The sequence below is a fragment of the Hetaerina americana genome, unplaced genomic scaffold, assembly GCF_022747635.1.
Source record: "Hetaerina americana unplaced genomic scaffold, ioHetAmer1.1.p SCAF_10, whole genome shotgun sequence".
NCBI classification, from domain to species: Eukaryota; Metazoa; Arthropoda; class Insecta; order Odonata; family Calopterygidae; genus Hetaerina; species Hetaerina americana.
Genome location: NW_027286070.1, coordinates 17,355,368 through 17,381,942, shown reverse-complemented (window position 1 = coordinate 17,381,942; position 26,575 = coordinate 17,355,368). Strand labels below are relative to the sequence as shown.

General features: G+C 36.4%; 2 protein-coding genes across 2 annotated transcripts in view; one reads left to right on the top strand and one right to left on the bottom strand.

Annotated features, from left to right (window-relative positions):
* Positions 1-2,034: 2,034 nt before the first annotated feature.
* Positions 2,035-17,306, top strand: LOC139698250 (uncharacterized). The gene is made up of 11 exons (XM_071597128.1): positions 2,035-2,264; positions 5,126-5,314; positions 5,391-5,577; positions 5,667-5,762; positions 5,900-5,985; positions 7,920-8,054; positions 10,468-10,540; positions 12,041-12,331; positions 14,850-15,130; positions 16,544-16,712; positions 17,091-17,306. The coding sequence occupies exons 1-11, from the start codon at positions 2,092-2,094 to the stop codon at positions 17,226-17,228; spliced, it is 1,818 nt and encodes a 605-aa protein (XP_071453229.1). The 5' UTR covers positions 2,035-2,091; the 3' UTR covers positions 17,229-17,306.
* A 3,487-nt stretch (positions 17,307-20,793) lies between these two features.
* Positions 20,794-26,575, bottom strand: part of LOC139699997 (uncharacterized) — a 28,406-nt gene continuing 22,624 nt past the window's right edge. Inside the window, exons 5-6 of the mRNA XM_071598417.1 lie at positions 26,000-26,428; positions 20,794-23,997 (exon numbers count right to left, since the gene is read on the bottom strand). Of these exons, the coding sequence (XP_071454518.1) occupies positions 22,861-23,997; positions 26,000-26,428 (1,566 nt within the window). The 3' untranslated portion in view covers positions 20,794-22,860. The remainder of the gene's footprint in view (positions 23,998-25,999; positions 26,429-26,575) is intronic.

Genomic DNA, 26,575 nt, shown 5'->3' with positions numbered 1-26,575 from the left:
CCACAAAAAAGATGGAAAATTGAGAGTAGTGCATTACATTTGGTGTCATAAATGCATTAGCCTAAACTATACGCAGTTAGCATGCATACGAAGGATTTGGATTGAAGTAGGGCAAAATGTTATTACAGAATCAAGTAAGAATTATGCCAGGTGAATGCTCTTTTTCCTAAAACATGCGAGTTCATTAAAGCCAGATTACAGTTATTTTTTGAACGCAATGTCAAGCAAATAAGAGCAGAAGTGCATGAGTCAATTGCTTTCATGCTCCCAAGGTTTAATTACAATTGTAGCAATGATGAGTGATGTGTTTGACCCAGAAAATAACTACGACTAACTGGCTGAAAGTGTTGCTACTTCAGTAGCGATTCTACGGTGCAACAAATGCAAGCAATATAGATTTGTACCCTTGGCTTTCTACCAATATGTGTGATGCGCTACAAAACATTTAAATTCCATCTGTCAAACCTATCCCGTTATAAGTTTGTTTCTGGTAAGCCATGCAATATAATCTCTACGATTACCTTTTCACGGACTTACTAATTTGAAAGGGGAAAATAAAAATTAAGCAAGATCAAACCAACCGATTTGTGGTTGCTCAATATAGATCTAAATATTTAGTATCATAACAATATATAACAGTATCATAGCCGGTATAAGACTACCGGGTTTCATTGCAGAATTTTACAACGAAAAATGAGCGAAGAGTGAGAATTAAAAAAGAAAAATTCACGCGTTAAAAAAAACCTTTGTAATCGAGTTCTAATAACCCAAAGCATGGGTTTGAGTCCAGCCTCGGGTTTGGCCACTGCTCACAAGAGTGGTTCGACCCCTAATGGAAAGCGATGAATTTCTCGGGATCCCAATGATTGCACGGACCATCAATGAGGTCCGAGGACCAAAATATATGTGATACCTATAATTCCTGTAATTGCTTAATGAGTCAGTCTCATTGAATAATTCACGTACGAAGATCTTATCCCTTTGAAGTCATCAAACGAAGACTAAAATACGGCCGTCCTAGTAGCGTTTCATAAAATCTTACCAACCTGGTTAATGATCAATAAAGTAATGATATTAATATAAATTAAAACAAAGGTTATGCGATTTTCTAGAAAGAAAAAGGCTAAGCTTAACATTAGAATAGGAGGGCAAAAACTAGAGCAGGTAGAACAGTTTACGTATCTCGGTAGTGTTTTGGACCAACACGGTCAAAGTAGTAGGGACGTAAGGAGAAGAAAGGCGCTAGGCAAAGAGGCTTTCACAAGGAGGAGGGCGTTGATGACGGGGACGTTGAGTAAGGATGTTAAGAAAAGACTCATAAAAACTTTGATATGAAACGTAGCTATGTACGGCGCGGAAACGTGGTCATTGAAGCAGGAGGATAGACGTAGACTGGAGGCTTTTGAAATGTGGGTGTGGAGAAGAATGGAGAAGGTAAAATGGACAGAGAAGAAAACAAACAAGGAAGTACTTGGTATGGTGGGCGAAGAGAGGGGTTTGCTGGAAGCAATCCTATGGAGGCAGTGGCTGAAGGGGGTATTGACCGGCAGCGGGATGTTGAAGACTGTAATTGAGGGGAGAATGTTAGGTAAACGAGGAACGGGAAGGGACAGGATAGGGATGTTGGACGGGATGAAGGGAGGAAGAAAGTACTCAGAGCTGAAGAGGGACCTGATGTAAAGTAGGATGTTGTGTTTTGCTAGGGGTCACAAATTAGTAATTATGTCCACCCAAAAACCTACCTTAACCGGTAGATTACCTTATAAAAAATAAATTAATATAAATGAAAGAGGCCTATATTTCCACCACCAACTTTGATATAGCACTTAGACCGAAAATATATAAAAGATGTAGATAATATATTTCGATTAATACAACTTATTGGTAAAGGTAAAAATCAGAACGCAGAAGAAGATGATCTTCAAAATATGTGTAAATTTAAACGAACGAGTGATGGTTACGACGGTAATATACCACTATTTATCTGCCTTTCCACAGCAGAGCGTAAGAAGGATAACAAGTGAAGAACAAATTTCAAGTTTGAACTTGCTGTGAGAACATTCCCAATTCGTTTTGATTTGGCGGGAAGACATGTCTGAAGTAACTGAGGAAGATTTTGTTAACGTTTTAGCAGAAATTGGCATACCGAAGTCAAATGTATCATGGAAATGGCTAATTTATCACAAAGAAACTGAAGAATTCGTGAAATGGATATGTGAAAATGTGAAGAGCTCAAATTATCTTTCGGACGAAGAGTTGAATGAGTGAGTAATTTTTGACTGATTAACCTTTATTTGCCTCCAATATAGTGTCGGCTGGAGATCCTAATTCGTAGTCAAAGGATTTACTCTTTGGTTGTCAATTACGATTACAGTGCTCGGTAATATTTTAAACGTAGGCATAATTGTATTCAAGGGCTTGGCAATATCCTATCCTTAGAAATCGCAGAAATACGATTCTGATGAAATAGGGAGTTTCTCCTGTTTGTTATCATCAAGTCTTACAAGCATCCAAAAATATTTGCGGTCCTAACTGGAAGTTTTATATTAACATTTATTTTATTATTGTTCGAACGACAATGTTCCAGGAGTGTTGAGTGTTGCTTTCTTTTGCTCATCGTTTTTTGTATGACATGGATTTAAAATGTCTTGAGTATGTGATATAATGGATGTCTCCTGACAATATTATTACGTATGTTATACATTTTCTGTGTGGTATGCTTAAGTGGAATATAACTCAACTTTCTCGTTTTATATTGGTAACTAATTGGTTATCATTGCTAGGAAATAATAATTGTTACATGGCAAGTAAAGAAAACGCTGAAAGTCAAGGCTTGCGCTCCAGTGGGAACTGCGGGGAGAGAGAAATCATTTTAAGTGACATTATGGGGTCAGTAGACGGAAGGTGATTCAATATGAGGTGGAGATGTGGATCAAGTATTGAAACAACTCTAAAATGAAAGAAAATTGAAAATAATACTTCTTGTTAAAGTAGTAGTAGTTATCAGAGGGGTGGACCAACAGCTAAGTTCATTTATACCATTAGTGATAGGTGGGTAATTTGCTAGTGATAGGTTCTTCAGCAAATTGATGTAGGGTGGAAAGAACGCTATTACTAAGGCATCAAGGGATTCGCAGTGCAAAGTCGAATCTTTTGGAAAACATACCTACTTGAAGTGTTTCACACATGACACACAAGTACAGTAGTAGTAGTTTTAAGGGGAGGCGACCGACAGCTAAGGTCATTTGCGCCATAGGGGATGGACAGGAAAGGATGAAGGGTGGAGAGAAACCCGGCGTCGGCATTAGCCTGCTCTTTACGAAAGGCGCCAAGGGGTCCGCAGTTTAACGTCCCATCCGACGGACGGCGTACTCACTCAAAGTGCCCTCCACAAAGCACCTCAAGTAGGGATCGAGATACCTCTGAAAAATATTCAACACCGCCGGGATTTGAACCCGCGCCCTCCACAAGTACAGATTTGAGTTAAAAATGTCTACTACTTAGATATGAATCGAGGCAGTTGGGTTTGGAAGCCACTACACTAGCTACCACACCAACTGAACCATCAAAAGACTTGAAAGTGGGCTTCTACTGAGGTAGAATTAACTGTTGAAAACTGTGAAGTAGAAACAAACGTATTCCGCCTAAAATTTTATTGCATTGCCTAGCATTCATAATAGTCTGACATCATCAGATGAAAACACAAATTTCCCAAGGGCAAGTGTAATGGCATTGTTTGTGGATGGACTAAGTTCATTTCTTTTCACCAAGAACAATGGGTTTGATTTTGTACTCGGCAAAGTTGGTACATGATCAACAATAAAAGGTTGAAGAGGAGGGTAAATTGTAACTTAAGGGATGATGAGTTACCATTCATAAAGGGGAGAGGCACAAGTGATACCTTAGCAGTAATGAGGTCACTTCTAGAAAGGAACATAGAATTCAATCAGGAAGTATTTTTTTGTTCTGTCGATTTCAAGAAAGCATTGAATTGAGAAAAACTAATGAATTTTTTACTATGCAACAATTTCAGTGTGTATAAATCATTTGCCTTGACCAGGTTAACAACCCGAATCCCTTGATGTCCAGCCGAGTGCTTTAGCCAGTTAGGCAATTTAGGTGTTCTCTTGCGCGCTGAAATTTTGATGGCTTTAAGGGAGCAAGATGTGGTGACGATATGCTGTACATATAATGCCGGAGGCATTCGTAGTTGTGCACAATCTGCCTTAATCCACCAGGTTAAAGCCAGCAGTACACACTAGGGTGTTTTGCCTTTGACAAATTCCAAGAAACTGTGGGAGATGCATCGACAGTAACTTTTAATGGAGTAAAATGTGCATTGTGATTCATATATAGTATACGGTTCCATTATGAGTTACCGTAGTGGCATCACCGGCAGTTTCTTGGAATGAATATATTGCGGAAAATCAGAATAAATTGGAGAGATAGGAGACTTATCCATCACCTGTACATGTCTCCAATTGCTCAGAAGTGAGTTGCGGTTGGGCAGTGTTAATTAGAGGGGAAGTGTGTGTAGAGGAGAGTGCCAAGATGGCTGACCATGATCAAGTCATGCTTCTAAATGTATATGTGGAGGAAATAGTTTAAAGGCATGGGAAGAACTGGAGATAAGAATGAAAGTCAAGGGAGAATTTGTAAAATCAGTTAGGTTTGTAGATGACTAAGTTTGCCTGTCAGCCTAGGGTTTGTCAACATTTTAAAGCATCTATTGAGTTTTTGACAGATAAACTCATTGTGCATACTTTAAGACCATGAAAACTGAGTCAGATGTACTTATTATGTCAGAGAGATGTTGCTTGCTCGAATCTGGAGGGTTAATTCTCACTTCCTGCACAATTTCTATGGTTATATAAGCAATTATAACGCTGATTACCCATAATGCATATTTTCAAGTGTTTCCTTGTTAAAATCTGACACATTGAGATTAAGTATAAAAGCATTTTAACATTATTTATTTGGAAACAGTTCAGCATTAATTTTGTTTTGAGATGGTCTTCCACCTAATGAGTTCAAAAAAGGTCTTTTGTTGTAAAGGACATAAGTTTGGTTTAGGTTTTCAGTTTTGATGCTGTATAAAATCATCTTCATTGTCATTCCTACATAGGTACAAGTTATTGGAAGCCTCTGGTCAAATTCTTGAGGGTGAGGAACTTGAAAATGCTTTAGCTGAGATGATTCCTGAATATTTTGAATTGTCAGAGATTGATGATGATTACATGTCTGCTCTGGAGGATGAGATTAGTTACATCGAAAATTATTCTCGACTAGCAGCAGATTTGGTGGAAAAACAAGAGTAAGGACAATTCACTTCCCTTAAGCCATTGGTTCTGTATGCATTCATTTGACGATGCCTATGTTTTTATTCGAAGGAATCAAGTGTTGGTTGTCCAAAGGGAAGTATCAGAACTTGAAAATACATTAGCTAACCAGCAGAGTAAACTTGTTAATGCTCAAACTATGTGTCTTGGAAAATCTTCATCGTTGGAAAGTTCCCTACAGCATTTAAGGAATAGTTTAATCAACCTAAAGGCATATAGTATCAACTGTGATGGAAATGTAAGTGAACAAGTCAAACCAAAATGTGGCACTTCTCATATAGGTAATTCCTTGAATGCTTGACTAATGATTGTTATTTTATTAAACAGGTGGGAAACAGTAAATTCATGATGGAAATACCACTCGATTATTATATTGAAGAGAGTAATGCATTTTCTCGTGAGCTAGATGTCAATGTGGAACAGGTTTGCTTTGCTCACTGCATTTGCATCTATTAATATTTACTTGCATATTGCTATTATATCTGCAGATGCCATTGATATATTGTTGCTTGTAAAGCAGCGTAGTGATTTAGAACTAACACATTTCTCTGTACTTCCAGGTTCTCTCTTCGTCTGATGCAAAAAATTTTTGTGATATTTCTTCCCAGAAAAACTTTGATGTCGAATTGGAAAAAGTAAAGAAAGGGTATGTTTATGCTCTCTGCTGTGTCATTTAGAAACCTGTGTTCTTGGTGAACCTGCATCCACTAAGTTCATTATTGTGCATCAATGCAATTGCTTTCATAAGCATTGTCAAATTTCATCAGCCTCATCCATCATATTGAAAACATATTTAAGTAAAAGAAATAAGTTGGTAATTTCACGTGCAATGCATTAAAATACGACCTAAGTTTTGACGTTAGACGTCGTCATCAGGTAGTTTTTTACAGAAGACAACCTATTATGTGTACCGGGAAGGAGGGGTTACAGTTTTCCTGAATTAAAGTGCTTAGAGTGTTCTGTAAAATACATAGGACAAACTGGACAAAAAATTAAAGAAAGAGTGAAGGAGCATCAGGCTTGTGTAAGGAATGGTAACTTAACATCCCTCTTTGCCAAGCACCTTATTGAATGTAACCACATAGTTGACTTTGAATCTTAAAAACTCCTTGTCAAAAATAAGGTACATAGACTTGATGCTTGGAACATTAGAAATTTTTAAAAAGTGTCCGTTGCAGGGATGAACTTCTGAATGCAATTCTGTATCCCTCCTACTCCACCCTCCGAGGCCTACCACCCTTTCAGATTCAGGGCTCCCTACAGGGAGCACTCCCAACACAAGCCGCCGTTAACTGCCAACAATTGACGCTGCAAGCTGTGCTTTCCTTTTCCTTCCCCACCCATCTACTTCTAACACTTCCTCTTCTTTTACCAACCAAACCCCCTCACCCTCCCCTTCCCTGTGACTCTGCCCTTCCCCTGCCATGAATGTGTATATAATAGGTTGTCTTCTGTAGAAACTACATGATGACGATGTCCAATGTTGAAACTTTGGTTGTATTTTAATAAATTTCATGTGGAATAAATAAGCTACTTCTCTTTATCAAATATGCTGTGTAAAGTCCATGAAGTTACGCTGTTATGTTTATCGGGAGCATGGAAAAATAAGTGGTGATGTTTGCTTGTTTCTACTTTAATTCCACATATTTGGCTCCCTTCAGAATTTAGTAAGTGTGAAAGAAACCATCAGTGTGGAATTAATGCAAAGGTTGGTTTTATAGGTGTGGGTGGTTTCACCATAATTAATGAAGGTCATGCTTGTATTTATGAATCTAACTGATGTAAAAATTTCATTTCCATTCTTGCCACACTCAGTTGATCAGTAAATGTCCCGGGGAAAGAATCTGCGTGGATTAACTTCCTTTTTCTGCATTTATTTTGATTATTTCCACACTAAGAGAAGAGGTTTTGTATTAGCCAAGCGGAAGCATTGGGATCTAGGATACTTGGAGAATGGTGACCGAATGTTTAAACTGAAGTTGGTGATTGACAAAAATTGTCATAAAAGTATAATCGCTTCGTATTCATCACTCGCTTTTGAGTTTAATCTTAAAATGCAAAACTCCAGCTTCCCATCCACTCTCTCTTTATGATGGAAAATTAATGTTTGAGTTGAGAAACTGAGCTAGAATTTCATCTGGTAGCATTTCCCAGGGTGGTAATATTTTAATATTATTGTGTAATATTGTTTGAGGTAATCCAGTAAAATCCAATTGACTAAATGTAAATCCCATATGGAATTTTTCAGTGGAGAACAACAAGGTTAAGATCTGTGGACAACGGCCATTGCTGTTGAATTTTCAGCCAAACTGATATGTAACATATTCCTTTTATTCATATCAAAATCATAATTGTAAGAGAAACATTTTAGGAGGTGAACAAATAAAATCAAATAGTAGATCTTCACTACATGCCAACAACATCGACCTAGGATAAAAAGTGATGACTGCTGCTTTTCTGAAATGTATTCTTCTCTCAGGAAATTTAACAATGCACGAAAGAGGGCTAACTTATATTTTGCATTGCACAAAGGCAGTAAATCTTTTGGCAATATTTCATTGCTATATTTTCTCACTTTAGGTTGCAAGACACCCTGCTAGTGAAAACTGATGAAACAGCAATAAGGAAAGGAGTGGAGAGTGCCTGCAAGCACGTAAAAGGTTTATTGCAGAGTAGGAAATTATGGGAGTATTCTTCAAATCACCATGCTGTTATGTAAGGAATGATCCTTTGTTTTAATAACTTACATCTGAATTTTTTCTGCTGATTTGTCATGCATATTGAGACTACTTATCTGTCTAGCTTGTGCAAAATAGGCTTGCTATGCTCAATTCATTTTGAAATTTTCATTATCCTACATATTAGTTTAGATAGATCTCAAATGAAGATGCCAAGAAGTTTTGGTGTTTGGTACCAGTGTATAATGTGCCCAAAAATCTAACTTCTTGGCTGCTTCTTTTCTTTGTCTATGCTCATGTACCACTGGGTTCTGCCAAATCTTTATCTGATACACTGCAAGGAAGGTAGGTGTATGTTTTTTAAATATTTTTTCTAATCTTGTATTTTTCTGTTGCTTGTTGGCTGGATTTATGGCTCTTTGAAATATATATTGCAATATAGTATATGCATGGACCTTAAAAAAAATGTGGCCAACAGGCTTTTTATATGCTTGAATGACTGTACGTGAAAAATGTTCAGGTTCCTGAGAATGTCTGATTTAGATTCTTCTAGAAAGCTTTAAATCTTTAATTGTGTCCTCTGCAGTCCTGGATTTTGCCATAGCCTGTGTGAAATTAAATTCACTAAACTTTGCACCATTTTAGGATGTTAGGTTAAGGAGTGGATATTTGAATTCACAATCAAACTTTCATTAGACTATGTAAAGAAAAGGATTGAAAATTTGGCACTATGAAAATCATAATGTCACTTTAGGGAAAAGTTCGTAAGTTGCCCATCAGACATAAAGCAGCCTTTGTGATTTTGTAATATTATTTAATCATCATGATGTTATAATATACACAAAAACCAATTAAATATAAGATTATAAATTTTACTTGATTTGGAAAAATAGCATTTGTTTATGAAAACTCACACACATTATGTATGGAGTCTATGTTTCCTTGACTTACACCACTTGCTTTTTGAATTTTTACTAAGTTTGAAGCTTCCCTGGATTTCAAAGTTTTTTTAAAGATTGTTCAAATTGCTCGAAAATTTCAATCTTTCCTAATTTTCACATATAATAAAATTTGGAAGTCATTCTGCAACTGGTTAACAGTAGAAATTGTAGCAGTTCTAAAGGTATACTCTTTGGTGAATGATTCTTAGAGAACACATAACTAACTTCTGTTAAACGTAGTCTCTGCAATAAATGTGTGAACTGGTGCAATTTGGCGGCCATGACGTGGACTATAGCCCCACTCACTTGTGAGACTAGTTGCCTGAAACCCAATGGGCATGTGTGCTTGGCGAATCGTTGAGCTGTGCTTATGGTGCCAGTTATGCTAGTTTCTGTCGTCCCTGTTTTTAATGTTTGTCAAAAATGGAAATAGACGAATTAATGGAGCAACGAATCAACATCAAGTTTCTTGGTGAAGTGTGGTAAAAGTTATCAAGAAATTACTGAAATGATAACAGCTGTTTACGGTGTTAATGCTCGGAAGAAAACATCCATTTTCAAGTGGACTAAGTATTTTAAAGATGGTCAACAAGATGCCACGGATGATGCAAGGCCGGGACGACCTTCAACCACCTAAGTTGATAACAGCATTGATCAGTTGTGGTCTCTTTTCCTTAGTGAATGTTGAAAAACTGTCTTAATGATAGCTGATTAACTGAATTTAGGAACGTCAACAGTGCAAACTATTTTAACTGAACATGATGGATGGATCGTTCACCATGAAATGTACCTGCACATTCAGCATTGATTGTCTGCCAGTTTCTGGCAAAAAATTCAATTCCCATCCTTGATCATCTTCCTTATTTGTCCGATCGATCTTACCCCCTGCGACTTTTTCCTATTCCCAAAATGCAAAAATGTGATGAGGGGACATCACTGGGAAGATGAAGACCCAATAAAGCAAGAAATGACAAGGAAACTAAAAAGCCTAACTGCCAAGGACTTCCAAGGGTGCTTTAAACAGTGGAAAAACAACATTTTGCAAAATTAAGTTTTTATGGCATCAGTTCATTATTTATTTATTTGACAAATTAGTATTTTCCCATCAGTCATTTCTTATGCAAGAATCGATTACAAGTAGGAGCCATTAAATATAGATTTATAATCTATCATCAAATATTTTTTAAATTATATTTTTTATTGTGTGTTCTCCCGCCTGTGCTGGGAGAGGTCAATTTGCCGACTGGGTAGTAAAATATCTCATCTAATCAACGCTGATGTTGATTTGATTCAAAAAACTAATCCAAAGTAAAGATAAATCTTTTGACCATATATGTTCAACAAAACCATCTCTAATAATAATATATCAAATGGTACTTGAAATTCATGTTGTGTTGAAAGGTTGATTGACTTTGATTTCTAGTGAGATACTGATGCACAAAGTATGTTAATATTATCATGATTTTTGTACAGAAGTTAATTTTGTCATCTTTTTCGGAAATCATTCAGTGAAAATTTGGCCGAGCAGAAGCAAATTCTCCAGAGATTGAAGTTGCGGGCTAAACAATGTGGTCCAGTTGAGGTATGTGAAATTTTTGTTACACTTTTTCCCAGTCTTCCTAAACCTGGTTTATTCTATGGACTACGAATATATTGTGCTGTCACATACCATATTCTCTTGTGCTTAAATACAGTGATGTATTTTCTGTTTCTGATTTCCCTTTTCAATGTTATGCTATCAATTAGTATTCAAGTTTGGAAGAGAAAATACTTTTTTCTTCCACATATATATATATTATTATGCACGACCTAGTTTTCGACTCACAAAGTCATCATCAGTCACCACCACTCTTTTCCGATTTGAATAGCTTCCACAAAGTGACTACTTAAACCGTTCTAGTATTCAAGTTCTTATGAATGCAGAAAAATTTTGTAATCATATATGTGTGTATACGTGGGTTGCGGTAGTCCAGGGGTTAGGGCGTTGGACTACTGACCAGAGGGCCCCGGGTTCAATTCCCAGGAAAGTCTCTGGGCACCTACAGCTCCACCCAAGCTATGAGATTTTTCAGGTACCATATCTTCTTGGGTAACCATAGCCAGCACAGGGAGAGGAACTGGCCCCCCTACTCTGATGTGTGAATTTCACATGCCATCGGGCTTAGTATTGGGTGAACTCTACCATCACCTACCAAACTTACCTTTGGTTTGATTACTGTGTTTATGGTTTGTTTTTATACGCAAATATGTGGATGTAAATACATGCATGTATGTAATAACAATGGATGCTGTTTAAATTTGTACACTTGTCTAATGATTTTGGGTTTTAAATGATTAATTTATCCCCGAGTAAGATTTGCATAATCTGAGTAAATTAAAAATCCTAAAAAACAACTTTTCAGTAATGTGATGGTTTACTAATTCATAAAATACTATAATAATAACTACCACATGTAATACCATTAAAGTAGGTTTGCTCTTCACTTTGATTTTAAAATAAAAATGAGATGTTTCAAAATATAGGCCAAAAATATTGGTTTGAATAGTTGATACGAAGAAAATTATTTAATTATATTTTGGTTCTAGTTTTTATAAATCCTTTAAAAGCCATAAAGTAGGCCTTCCTTATAAGCAAAGGTATTTGCTGGAGAAGTAAAGGGAGGACTGCTTTCTTATCAAAGAGGTATGACTACATTGCTGGAGAAATTCTTGTAAGTAATAGATAACCTTATTTTGTTAGGGTTGGTGACATCGGTTTTTGTTTGTTTTAATCAAATTTAGGTTTCAGGAATATGTATGTATACAAATGGTCATTTATGTCGAGGAAATAAAAGAATGTCCTTTTATGCTGCCAATTGTGGGAAATAATTTGTGCACATCAAGTTTCTGTGAGAAAACAATATTTTTGGCAACCTCTGTTAAAATGTAATGTTCTCATGAAAATTTATGTTAAACCTATTTCACCCTTATAATTTTTTTTTAAGTTCAACTATGATTCCATCATCTTCATTTCACTAGGACGTAGTAAAATATTGTCTATAGCCCAATGCGAGTCTTTCTTGTAAGCTGTACAATATTTCAGGGTTTGGACCCGCAGTCTTTGAGGAAAATCAGGGAGATGACTGCAAAATGGGTTGGCAGAAAGTGCATGAGCCTTGAGAATTTGCAAAAGGAGTTACAATTCCACCAGAAGTGGACAGTGTGCAATAAGTTAGGGAAGCTTGTGGAGGTGGTGAAAAGCCAGTGCGCAACAGATCTGGTGTGGCTGTTTCTGCTGGGAGAAGAAGTTACCGAGGTTATGAATTTGCTTGAATTAGCCAAGTCTGGAGAGTCTTTATTGATGGGAGAGCAGTACCACACAATGCACAGAATTGTGAGTACAAATGCCTTGTTTCTTTATGCTTAATGTTAGTACACATTTCTTTTTAAATGGCAATGTGGTATCCAAAAAGGTTACATACAAAACTAAAAACCAGAGGTTCCAATCCTGAGAATTTTCTTTTAGCAACCTTATAAAATATTCAAGTTGTGTCATTTATGCCCAGTTGTTTAACATTTTGGGAAATGGTATGTGAATTTGAAATAAATTGCCTTCCGCTCTTTAAATTATAGTTTGAATTTCGTATGGCTTTGTTTATCTATAATCTCACCTATTAAAACTGCCCTTAGGGTTAACCTTTTTCTCTTAATTTAAGTATTCCAGGAGGAAAATCGAATTTTTATATTTGGCACTTATTCCTCACAGTCCAGGATGACTCTGAAACCCACTGAAGGAATATTGTTTCTAAATACAGTAGTCAAAATCACCTGAGGTGGAATTCCAGGGAATCCCATCATATTTCTGTTTATCTACCTTGGGTTATAAGAAATAGACACATTTTCAGCAAAGAATTTCAGCCGTATAATTTATAATAAACTTTAACTCATTAAATCATTGGTGGAACAGTTAAAACATTTTGGACCAAGGTAGTCATAGTAGTATGGATATAAGAAGCAGAATTAACCTAGGAAAAGAAGCTTTCTCTAGGAGAGAATTTTTAACATGATGTTAAATAAGCAGGTTAAAACATTACTGGTGAAAACTTTGATGTGAAGCATGGTTGGTATGGCTGGGAAACTTAGTCCTTGAAGTAAGATGGTAGTCATAGATTGGAGGGTTTGAGATGTGTGTGAAGAAGGATGTTAAAGGTGAATTGGACATGAAAGAAAAACAAATGAGGAAGTGATAGGTATGGTGGGCAATTAGAGGGGATTGTTGGAAGGAATCCAAAGGAGGCAGGAAAAATGAATGAAGGGCATATTGGTTAGCAGTGGGATAAATTCCAAAGAAACTGCGGGAGATGCTGCAACAGTAACTTTAACGGAGTCATCCGCTAATGTGCATTTCAATACAACAATTTCAGAGCGTAAAAATCATTCGCCTTGACTGGGACTCGAACCCAGATCCCTCAATATCCGGTCGAGTGCTTTAGCAATTTAAGCTACCGAGGCGTCCTCTTAAACTCTGAAATTTTGGGGCTTTTAAAGGAACTAGATGTTTTCTTTGGAATTTGTCAAAGGGAAAACACCATAAGTGTTTAAAGTTGGCTTTAACCTCGTGGACAGTGGCGCCTCGCGCACGACTACGAATGCATGTGACATTGTATGTACGGTATTTCGTCATAACATTTAATGCAACAAATTTAGTTCCTTTAAAAGCCCCAAAATTTCAGAGTTTAAGAGGATGCCTCGGTAGCTTAAGTGGCTAAAGCACTCGACCAGATATTGAGGGATCTGGGTTCGAGTCCCAGTCAAGGCGAATGATTTTTACGCTCTGAAATTGTTGTAGCAGTGGGATGTTAAAGACTGTGATAAAGGGGATAATGTTGAGCATATGAGAAAGGGGTAGGAATAGGGTTGGGATGCAGGATGGAATGAAGGGAGTTATAAAAGTGTATGCGGAATGAAAGGACAGTTTATTGTGGTGTGGGTGGTTTTGTTAGGTGAGGCTGAGAAATGTAGGAGTGTTAAATCTGTTTCCTTCCAAAAACCTACCTTAAAACAGTAGACAACCAATATGTATAATATATAATATAATAACATTAATCATTGACCTTTAATGTTGCAGAGGTTAGAAAAAGTAAATTCAAGCAAAAGAGAAGTGATGGTATTTTGAAGTTCAAGGAAGAGCAATAGATTTTAATAATTTACATCAGAAATTGTATTGCCACCAATCTAAGATTCAAATAAAACTTATTTGAGAGAAATGCTGTGGTTAATATTTTCAATTCACATCTCAATAGCTCTATCTTTCCCAGGGCCTTATTTGAGAATAAAGTCGTCATCATAAGTAAAAATTAGGGCATATTGGCTATGATGGTTTTTTCACTTATGCAAAATCTGCCTTTGTGAGATTTTGATGAAAATAAAATTTCAGTAGCGAAAGTGAAATAATTGGAGGTAGTTAAGAATTGTTTTAGGTAACACATACAAAGAGTTCATTGTGAACAAAATTCATATTAGCCGGTACATATATTAGTTCCGTGTCATCTGTAAACTCCCCAGGAGAAGACAAAAACAGTTTGGATGTTAAAATTGAATTGGCAAAAATAGCACAAGTTGCACAGGTGTATGCAGGTGAATGTATTGTGTATGCCTAATTTATTGGTTGAAGTTGAGATTTTAGAATAAAATTTGCATTAATTTGTCGCCCTTTGGTACTTTGCTTATCACTGCAAGGAGTTTAATTAGTAACTGTGTTGTGTATCCTGCATTGAATTTTTAGTTGCATTTTATATAGTTCTCTCATTTAAAAATTGGCTAAATTATGGTTCACAACGTGACATGTTATGGAGAAACTGACAAAATACCTTCACAAAAACTAATGTTTTTTGAATTTTCTAACTTTTCAGGAAAGTATGAAGTACATTAAGGAAAAGAGAAACTATGAAATCAGTAAAGCAGAAACATGGTGTCTAATATATTTTCTCTTAAACTATTTGAAAACATCTCATGGAAAGCTTTCCAACTCACATCACCTATCGGTCAACACTATGTATTCTCCTTCAGAAGATGTATTTTACTCCTTAAAATTACTTGTGGAATATAGTGAGAAGTATGAATCCAGCAACGTGAAACTTGAATTGTTGATGAAGGAGATGTCTGATAATATGATTTCTGCATTAAAAACCAGGTTTGTAATTTTAATATCTTTTGTCTACATACATGCTATCACAAATTAATGCATTTTGTGTGGGTTTTTTGTTTTCTTTATTGTTTGTTCAAGTGGATAAGAATGAATTTAAAATCATTCACAAAGTTCAACCTACTTGTGCTTTCTGTACTTTGATTAGATTTATTTGATGCTGATTTGAATTTTTAAGGTAAGTCCAAGGTTTTTAAAATCAAAAATTGGCGTTACTTCTTCGATATTGATATGAAATTACAATTTGTGTTTTTTAATACTTGCTTGCAAATGGTGGAACATGCAGAGGTAACAACTCTTGATATGATTGTTTAATAGTGTAGTCCACAGCCTTACATCAAAGCAAGGCAGCAATTTACAATACATAGTGTGTTCGTATATTTTAATTACATCTATAAGCATTCAATGTAGGCAAATTTTTTTGTAATTTTGAATATTGTAGGGACTTAGAAAACATAGGTAGATTCTTAAAGACAAATAATTCCATAGCATAAAATTCTTGCTTACAGCATATACTGGTTGCAAGTGAATTCATAACTGAATTAGTTTTTTTAAGTCAATATCATTTAACTCTTACCATTATTTATCAACTATCAGAAAATAGAATCAGCTGAAGACTTAATGAAGCCAGTTAAATATTGAGTGGCAGATACAAGTGGAACAAATTCATTCTTTCCAATTTGGCTGGAAAAGATTTATTTCATTCGAATTAATCGAAGTGATGGAAACTGATGAAATGCTGTTATACCATCTGTAGAATATAATTGAAAAACGTTTGTGGAAATCATAAGTTTTATGGTTAGAACTCCCAGAAATCACTGAAAAAATATGCATCATGAAAGTTATTGGTGTTATCATCCAAAAATTCTGCTTGTATTTATCATTTATCACATATTTCTTGTATATTTGGAATTTGTGTACTCTGTCCTTTATAACAACAATCCATGGCTAGTTTAGGTTTTTTCTTTCTGATACTCATTTTTGGTTTTACCTTAGTCCATTATAAGTTGATTAAGAATCCTTTTCGATGGGAAGAACTGACTTAATGTTTATTAATAAATCATTATGTAATTGAAACATGGTTTGATTAATTTAAAAAACCCTCCTCCAAACATTCAAATGTTTAATATTAAAACTGATGAAGGGTGACATTTTTATGCATACATCAGGATATTTAATATGAAGGTTTCTTTGGATATGAATGTCAGATGACCCAAAATGTTTCCTCAGTGACATTAGGTTTTTCTGAATTCCACCATAAAATTGGCCACTGCTTAAATGAATTTAACTCTGTTTCATTACTCCAACCTATTTAAATGCTTGTATATTAGGGAAAAAGATCATAATGTACTTCCGCAGGTGTAATCGGTTCTCCTCTCTGTTCATACTCTCTTTTCACAGTTGCAGAGAATTAGCAAAATTAAAAGGTTTGATATGCAGTGGATCAACAGAAAACTATCCAATGATTTGTTCAGTCAAGCAGCTCATATATTGCTATCACTCTGATTCTTATTCCAAAAAATTGAAGAAAAAGCTTGGAAAATTGATGGCAAAGTATCAGGCAGAAAAGGTAAGATGACAATATCTGTAACAAAGAGTCAAAGAATTTAACTAATTGTATGCAGAGTAATGAAATAGTACAATGTTTTTGTTACAATTTAACAGGTAAATTGCCTTTGTTCTTAATACGCTCATTCATAGAAAATAGGCGAATTGCTTTGTTTTGCTGTGAAAGCAAATATTATTTACTGAACAACATACTTATTCTGATGCTAAGCTGTAAAACAGTGCTTTAGATAATATATCCCCATACTCTTCCATAATGCTCACTATTTCAACAAATGAAAAGTTGAACCTTTTAATTTGTAAATAAATAAACTATTTTTTCACTATATATCTCTCTGAAAATCTCACTTTTATTTAATAATTTGAAACTTTGCTTTTACAGCAAAAGAGCTGTGTTTGGGAGAATACGGCCAGAAGCTTATGGAAAAAATTCGTCATCAATCCTGAAGAGATCCAAGATTTGATAAAAAATATGAATGTTCCTACAGTATTATTGAATGATGAAATATTATTAGGGTAATGTTTAATTGATTTCTGTTACACTATGTATATGGGAGAAAAGAATAATTAACAATTTTCATAAATATAATATACAAGTCCTTTGCATTATCTTTTTTTTTTAATTAATGCAAATACCTATGTATTCCTATAAATTGTCTTTATATGTGAACCTGGGTCCTGTGCATTACCGTTTGCGAGGGGAAAAATTTTAGGTCAGAGTGGAAGTAAGAAAACACTGTAAGAGATGTACGCAAAGAAGACGGAATAGATGATTTCCTTGTAGAATCATCTGCTGGGAAGAAAATGGATGAGGAGTTCATTTGGGTTCTACCCTAGCAATTGTGAAGAAAGACTGAAGGCTGAATGATTTAGTTGGATCAATTTTATTCAGATTTCCCCACAGATGGAAGCAGTTGAATGCAGGGATGCGTGACGAGTTAAAATTTTCTAAGCAACAAAATTAATTCTCGAGCACAAAAACTCTGGTGAACCACCATTTCAGTGTAAGTCTCTATTAATGTTGGAATTCACATTTCCTGCTGTTTACAACATTCTTTTAAACCCTCTTTGGCAAACATATAATTTTTGGAAAACAAGCTGAAAGAATTCTCTTGGCCTAATCTGTAATATCAAAATTTCTCTGAAGTGTACAGGATACGCCAGAATTATGTACCAACTTATGATTTCAAAAACTTGAAGCATAAACTCTGTAAGAAAAGGATAATCTAATAATATCTTAGTAAAAAAAAACAAATATATAAGACTTCCTACAGTTAATAAGGCAAGTAAATAGTTTTGATGTTACATTTGGAAGTGTGATAAATTATCCAAAATCAGGAAATGGCCATAAGTAAAGTACCTGTAAATCAATGAGAAAATAATGTTCAGTAAAGTTAGGAATTGGGTTCTCAAGAGAGCCTCCTTCAAAGAATATTTAAAATTCTTAATTGTGAATCAAAAAAATATTCTAAAATAAAAATTTCTTATCTTAATAATATCATTAAATGCACATAATCTAGTCCATTTTTGGATCCATGGACTATAATCCATAAAAAGAGATCAACCTGAATGTAGGAGAGTATGATAGGCAAGGATAGAGCTCGCCTTGTACTAAGCCCATGGTGTATTAAATCTACACATCTGGGTAGGGGGCCCAGATCCTTTCCTTGTGCCAGCTATGGTTCCCGAAAAACCTGTTTGGGTGAAGTGATGGGTACCCAGGAATCAAACTTCTGGTTCGTAGTGCAACACACTACCTCTGGGTTACCACATCTTCCTAGTATTAATATTACATCTTAAGTAAAATTAGATAATGTTAGAAGGCTGTCAATTGGGTTTTAAACCATGGAAATGAAAAACTACTTTAAAAATAAGTCTTTCAATAAAAGGATGAATGGCTGATGTAACACGTACATTAGTCTCTAATGGTGTCTAAAGTGGCACTCCACATAGTGCCCTGTATGTAACAGAAATTCAGGATGGGGGTATAATATGATTTACTTAATTTCTTGATACTATTTTTAATTTTTTCAAGTACTAGATAAAAATATAGGTCTAATGATTGATGAAATAATAGAATTTTGGGAAAAAAAACAACTAAAATAAGAATGAAAAGCAAGTATAAAAAAAAGTATTTGAAACATCTTGATGAAATTAATGGGCCCTACTCTGCTGGTAATTCAAAACAATGATTTACAATAGCGTTTGGTAAACCATTTAAATTTTTGCAAATTAATAGAGTTCAGTGAAATATCATGTTGATAATTCCAAAATAATTTAAAATTATTGAAATAAACGATGGCAAAGTTAAATACACGAGTGCATACTATTAATTGTAAACATGATGTTTTGTAAGGATGTGAGACTTCATGGTATAAAGTCATTATGGGCTGCTACAGAACAATCTTCTCTAATACTGAACACTTACTTGTAGTTCTAACACCACAATGGGCATGGGCAGACAATGGAAATTCCTGGGGATTCAGAAAGATGCGACTATACTTAGCTAGGCACAGATTTAGGAACAGAATCATTAATTCACAGTTTTGGGAATGCAGACTCAGATCATAATTTACTAATAATGAAGTGTAACATCAGATTCAGAAGGATAAAACAGAAGAAAGTATAAGAGAAGGAACGCACAAGCACTAACTGGATCAACACAGGATGAGTATCAGCAGGCTGTAGAGAAAATCATGAGAGTTAAAGGAGCTAGGCACTAGAGAAGAAAAATGGGATTATGAAAAAGTGGACAGCATAGAGTGCAAACAGAACTACATGAAAACCTCATACATGGGCAAGATGATTAGAAAGATGAGAGAAATGGAAGAATGTGAATACTGAGTTAGATAGAAGGAAGTATAATGAGTTCAATAATAACATGAGGGGGTTAGTAATAAAGCAAAAATAGCATGTGGGAAGACTTGGGGTGAGGATATGGAAAGATGGCAGAGGAAGAAAGGTGAAAATGGTGTGCTATAAATGAAGGTGAGAGCACTGTCAGGAAGTTGAAAGAGAAAATTTGCACAAAATCAAAGATAAGTCAGGAATATTATCAATTGAACCAGTGAATAGAAATGGAATAAAAAGAGGAACTATATAGTAAAGCCATTAGGCCAGCAGGTATTGGCATACACCCTCCCCACTTATTCCCTAGGAACCATCCATTTGGCTCTTGCAGCTAGCCAATCGGTCTTCAATTCCCGCCCACCAAAAAACCCCCTACCCCTCAAACACCCCTTCCTTCCTCTCACATACAAGAGTATATAGTTGCCAACATACATGTAATTTTCATCCAAAGAAGACACAAAGGGTTGAAAACCAGTTCATGCGAATAAAAATACTAGTGGAAATCGCAATTGTTAATAATCATTTCTCTAAAAAAATGACGTAGGAAAATGAAGTTTCACACAACCTATCAATGGTTTGTAAAAATTTAAGTTTCCAATCAGTTGATAAAATAAACTACTACCATAATTAAGTTTTCTGTGCTTCTGGATCCAAGGAGGTTATTTTCTTCCAAGGCATTTCAAAATATGGAAATGGAATAACTGGTAAAAAATGGAAAGATGCCATTTCAGGTCTTCATTGTGAAACTATTTTGATACTCTGTATAAAAATTCAAATTTCATATTGAATACACGAGGAGAAATTTGGTAATATCAATTTTTCTTAAAGCACCAGAGTTCTCTTCAACTGAATTGTGCTTTATTTGCATTTAACAAACATTTTGCTTTATTGCATTATACTGGCAAGAATTTAATTCTCACTGATACAATTACTATACTTCCCTTAATAGCCAAAAGAATTCAACATACTGGTGACTCAAAATACTTAAGAATCATTAGAGTCAGTCATAGGGATCAAATTTTATATTTAAGATAAAGGGGATTAAAACTACTATCAAATTATTGAGATATTTAAAAATTAGCCTGAACACAAACTTGCTTACTTAACACTAATTTGATGACTAACAGTTGGATTCAGTCACTCAAAATTAAATGAATTAAAATGAAATTATTTCTCGCGTTACCTTTCTATATCATTTCATCTATATGCATTCAATAATAAATAGTTCTGTTGCTTATAATTTTATTTAATCTATGTAACATACAATTTTGACAAGAAGTTGTGCTTTAAGCACTTACATTTTTATTAACATTACAAATAATCTTGCTTTTTGCTTGTTTTATTCCAAATCACCAATTTACCCAACCAACTCCGTACTTATTTTTAGTTTCAGTACTGCAGTTCACTGTAGCCAGGCAAATACATTCCAAGTATAAAAGTACTTATTCCTTCAGTAAAAATTTTGTACTATTAAAAAGAAGATCATTCTCCATGACTTATTATTGCACAACTAAATCATTTGTACCTTGGAGAACTTATATTTTTCTGGAATTTTCAAGTTGTAACAATGTTCATATTCACTAAAATGTACAAACATTTGGATATATGTATATATGTACTCATCAATGATACATGTCTGACTCCCATACAGAGTAGGTTAGGGAATAATTCTGCTTCCTGTTATGTATCACCATCACATCATACCAGCTGGGATGACAATGAGTCTACAGGGAACAGGCACAGATAACATATGACGTTTATGGCCGGAGAAGGTTCTTCCTATTTTTTTCCTATCAATGAATATGGAGGATGCAGAAGGGCAAGACCATGCTGACATTCACACAAGTGCTATCATCGTCACACAGATGACAGCTTATATATCTTTAGCTCATACACACACAGCAGTCTCACAAATGAGCCTTTATAAAGTTTTCTTTTGTCAACTTCAATATATATATATATTCATATATAGATACATATTTAATATACTTATAATTCTAGCAAAAGGGAATGGAAGAGTGGAAAGGAGGAGGTAAATGAGCATTTAATTTATCACATATTTGCTTGTGGTATTCCTACTGTCAAAATGGGCAGGGCTGAAAAACATTATGAATGACTGTCAAATGTCTGACCATTGAAAAAAAAACAAAAAAAATTAAGAGCGGTGCCGCTGGGGTAAGGAAGGGAAATGGAAATCCCCGACACATACTTATAGCTCATTTATCATATTAGCATGCCACTTCGGTAAGAAGGTTTCTTGGCTGAGGGCAGGGAAAGGGAGGGAATTTCCTCCCATTATTCCCTTTGGTTACATTTAAAGGCACTTAAAAGACTTAGTTTTTCGTGTACACAAAACTCAAAAGCTATTTTTGGGCACTTAAACATTAGCTCACAGCCTTGTTGAATGTAGCGCACATTCATTTAACTGACTGTGTTAGTAGTTAGGAAAACGTGATTCCAACTACTTATTTTAATGTGCCTGTTCATAACTCCTGTGTTCATTACAGAGGCAAAAACTATGACGGTCACATGACTAGCTATTTTTTTCAATCTTACAATGAATAATGAAAACATTTCACACCTGAGATACATTGAAAGATCTACCATCGCCGTTAACAGCTGCAAAAAGGAAGTCACTTGAATAGAAGGCTGTGCATAACACATGCAGCATTCTTCCTTAATGGCTAGCCACAACCCCAAATTCACTTCATCATAGGAACTTCATCAATGATGTTTAAAATGAGCATTTGTCTCTTCCTCATCTTTCATCGAGAACATGTCAGTGATAAACAACACCTCATGACCCAAATAGGCCTTAGATCTGGGGTGCAGAGCTAATCAGGCAAAATCCAGATATGTTTTGAGCAACACCAAATCAATTTGTCTAAGAGGCACTTTCCCCACTAGGATGAGCACCGGTCATGCGTGCCCTTCTCTAAGTCCCGATAATCCATTCCTATTTATGAACTTTCAATATAGGACAGATTTTCGACACTTAAGCATACATATGCATCACCAAACCTTGCATTGTACGTATACTTAGATTAATATTAAGTATAAATTGTGGTATCACATTTTGTATAACAATAACAGATATGGGTATGCTAGAGTTTGTATGAATTATGTCTGTCCTTTCATACAAAAGTTAGCAATAAATAAAAAATGAGAAAAATGTTTGTTATGCCACACTTTCTTTTATGATAAATAACTTAATGAGAAGGAAGTAGGGACCTAATGTTTATGTTTTATTTATTATTTTTATTATTTTTTCAAATATACTTCCTTATTTTTTCCTGTAGTTATTAGAGGCTTAGAGCCTGCATCTGGCAAACTGGGTCAGGTCCTACAGAGGAAACGGGAGTTCTGTCAACTGCAGATCCAGGGGAAGGTGTCCCAGGTGGGGTAAGGGGCACACACGGAGCATCTCCTGAGCCATCCCTCGGCATGTTCTCCACGGAACCGGACATGCTAGGACCCTGGCGAGAGCATTTCACAGTCTTATTGCACTTGCCCACCCTCTGGCGCTGCTGTTGCTGGGCTGAGGTCAACACTTGAACCTGGCGCTGCATGGTATCACCCCCTCCTCCCCCTCCATAGTTCCGGTTGCCACCTCCCTGCCTCCTCGGGCCATTGCCATAGCGCCTCTGCTGCTGCGGCGGTGGGGGCTGCCTCCCCATACCAACACCAGGGGTGCTGGCCATTCCCATTGTGGGTGCATACACAAGTGCCGAGGGTGCCTGCAGGGGCGGAGAACAAGAGAGGATTCCTTCTGGGATCGGGCATTGCGAGTACTTCTTCCCACCCTCGGGAGGGGATGGCGCATGTTGGGGGCGCTGATAGTTGTGATGGTTGTGGCGAGAACGTATTCCACCAGGGGCATGCTGCCTCTGATCATGGTGATGGTGAGGGGACATACTGCCACTGCCCCTCCCCCCTGCCACAGCACCCCCTCCACCACCAAGGTGATGGTGATGATGAGGGGGAGGTGGCGGTGGTGCATAATAGCCAGTAGAGTGTTGGTTTGGACCTTGCATGTAATTAGGGGCGAGGTAAAAGATGGGTGGTTGGGTCAGGGATGTATTGTTAGGGTGCATTTGGTTTGGACGGTGGTGCGGCACCCTGTAACGGTGGTGGTTGCTGATGGCATTGGCATTGTAACCTCTCTTGCTGTTGTTCAGAGTCTGCTGCTGGCTTGCTGGGGAGCGGAATGTCCTCTGGTGCCGCTGCCTGGCATCATCATCCTGGGCACCCTCTGCACCGCCGCCCTCCCCTCCTCTGGCCCCTTCCCCATTGTCCTCGCCCTCAGGGCCAAGGGTGAGTCGCAGGAGGGACACAACAGGCGTTGAAGGGGGGATCTTAGTGCTGCTTTCACCGTTGACTTTCAAGGAGTCATTACTTTGGTTTGATGGCCCAGACCTGCTCGAGTTTGATGAGCTATCCTACAGAAATAACAGCGAGTAGATTTGGGTTCGACCCTTTTCTTATCTCTCTCACTAATACACACCGAGCGACAACTCTGCCTGGCATACCACATTATTCCACACACCAAAATTTAGTAAAAAGAAACCCATGGACTGAGCAAAAGACATCTGATGGTTTTTGTAAGGAAGGCATGAAGTATACTGCAAATACAAGAGGTGATATGCATGGCAAATTGCAGCAGTCAGAAAATGCCAAAAAAAACAAATAGGATATGAACAAAACACCCTTTGTGAACAAATCAGAACTCTCTGAATTAGTAAATGCCTGGAATCCAGTAAATTATTTCAGGCACCATTGGCAATATTAACATTGGTAATCAATGTAAGTGGCAAGATTTTTCATCATAATGGGCAAAACACAATTTATTCTAATTTCCACCTTACCTTCAAGCTTATACTGTGTTTATTCAGCCACTCTTAAGAACATAAAGAATAGAACGTACAAAAAAAATTTCAACATCATTATATGGTAAAGAACTGTATTATACCGCCAAGATTAATCTTATCTCTTGAAACAAAGAAGCCATTGACTTGGTACAAAACTTCTGATTTCTATTTCTAGTCAAATGATTTCCTATTAAGAACGCTTGAATGCATGGGAAGTGGAATGACATTTTACTGTACAGAAACAAAACTTACACTGATCACACATTATCCATTGGGCTCACAACTAAAAAAAGAAACAGAAAAACTAAATCAATGGCAGTATTCCAATGCCAATGCTCACACAAAAGCCAAGGAAACATAATAGAACTAGTCTTGGAAGAACATACCCTGTATTGGCATCACTGAGCATAAAAAGGCATCATAAATAAAATCATTAGCAGACAAAACTAAATTATTTTCATCAAATAATACTAACAACATTAATAATAAATATAATGACCGTTTTTTAAATAGAAACTCCATTAACTTTGCCATACAAATGAAAACTCACCAACTTTGATATTATTCTGTAATAAGTGATTGAGAAAAAACATAATTCAAAAAACAGAAAAAGAATCCATGCAACCATTTTTGTCATTTAAGATATTTTCATAGAATAATCCAACTTAAGGTAGAATAAGGTTAAAAAAATGACAGAGTGGGGCACTGAACATTAGGAATCATAAGAAATGCTTCTCCTTCACAAGTCATTAATGATACTTCCATCAACACACTGTCACCTCAACAAATTCAGGAGACTTGCCTTGGGATGTTGCATAGGTGACCAGGAGAAAGTAAACTGTGATGGACTAAGCAATGAAGTTTTTGCTCAGGCTAATGGTTATACACACCCTAACAATTATGAGCGACTCAAACTATTTGATGACTGTTTAGGCTTCTAGAGTAAGAATACAGTTACTGTTGAAACAAAAGTAAATTTTACAATGAGGGTCCCAAACACTGTGGATTAGAAGAATGAGCACAGTATACATCAGATTTATGATGAGTATGTGATTTTTTATATCAGTATAAATACAGAGATGTATGAACTTACAAAAATTTGCTTTTAGTCAGTCACTTTTCCTCTGCATTTTCTATTCTCTAACCTTGAATTAAACTGTTAAAAACTAGATCATGAATGTCAAACATGAAAATGGCTAAAAAAATTAATTTTAAATGAACAATTACCCTCAAGTAGTAATACTATGGTATTCAACCCATAACAAATATTCATCAGCAAACAAAAATTGAATACATAATTCTTCCATTTATTGTCTAACAGCAACACTTTGTGGAAGAGTGGCATGTACTACTTTTCATTGCTTGCTAATGCGTGTGTTGGAATTGGCAATGACAAATGCCATCGAAATGATCGCTCCTCTTTCTTAATTCTCCATAGACTTCCTTTTAGTAAGCCCTGAGAGTCAATACAATTGCAGAAACCCTTCTGATATGACTTAAACATTCTGCCCTGACTTTTTGACTACGAAGAAAATAATTCTAAAATTGAGAAAGAATAAATAAAACCTCTTACCTCGGTCGACTGTGCGCTTGAGAGTTCTGTCATGGGAGGCGTCTCGTATATTTCTGGGATGGGCATGGGGTACGCAGTCTGCTGGGCATAAATGGCAGTAGTGGGTCCTGTCATGTACATTTCGGGCATGGCAGCCACTTGGGCAGCCTGCTGATGATGGTGGTGATGGTGGTTAGGCGGAGGGGGGGGCAGTGCAAGTGATGGGGTCACCCCCTGGGGTGGAATGGCTGAGTAGAAGGCACCACTCGGGGGCTGGGAGTGGTGGTGATTGCTGCCGCTGGTGCTCGAGGGGGCTGGTGGCATTGATGGAGTCGATGAACTCCCCCCTCCACCACTGCCGTTCCCTCCCCCACCATTCCCATTGGTCGTTCCATAAGGGGAGCTGCTTGCCGAGGCATACATGTATGGGGAGGGAATAGGACTGGATGGCTGCACAGAGATGGAGAGAAAGAGAGACGAAAAGGTGGAGATGGTGGTGGATGTTATGGAAGAACATGTATTAAACAAATATTGGCATGTTGAGGTAGCTTAGGGTTGCTATTCATTTCATGAATTCCAATTTCGTATCTCTTTTCT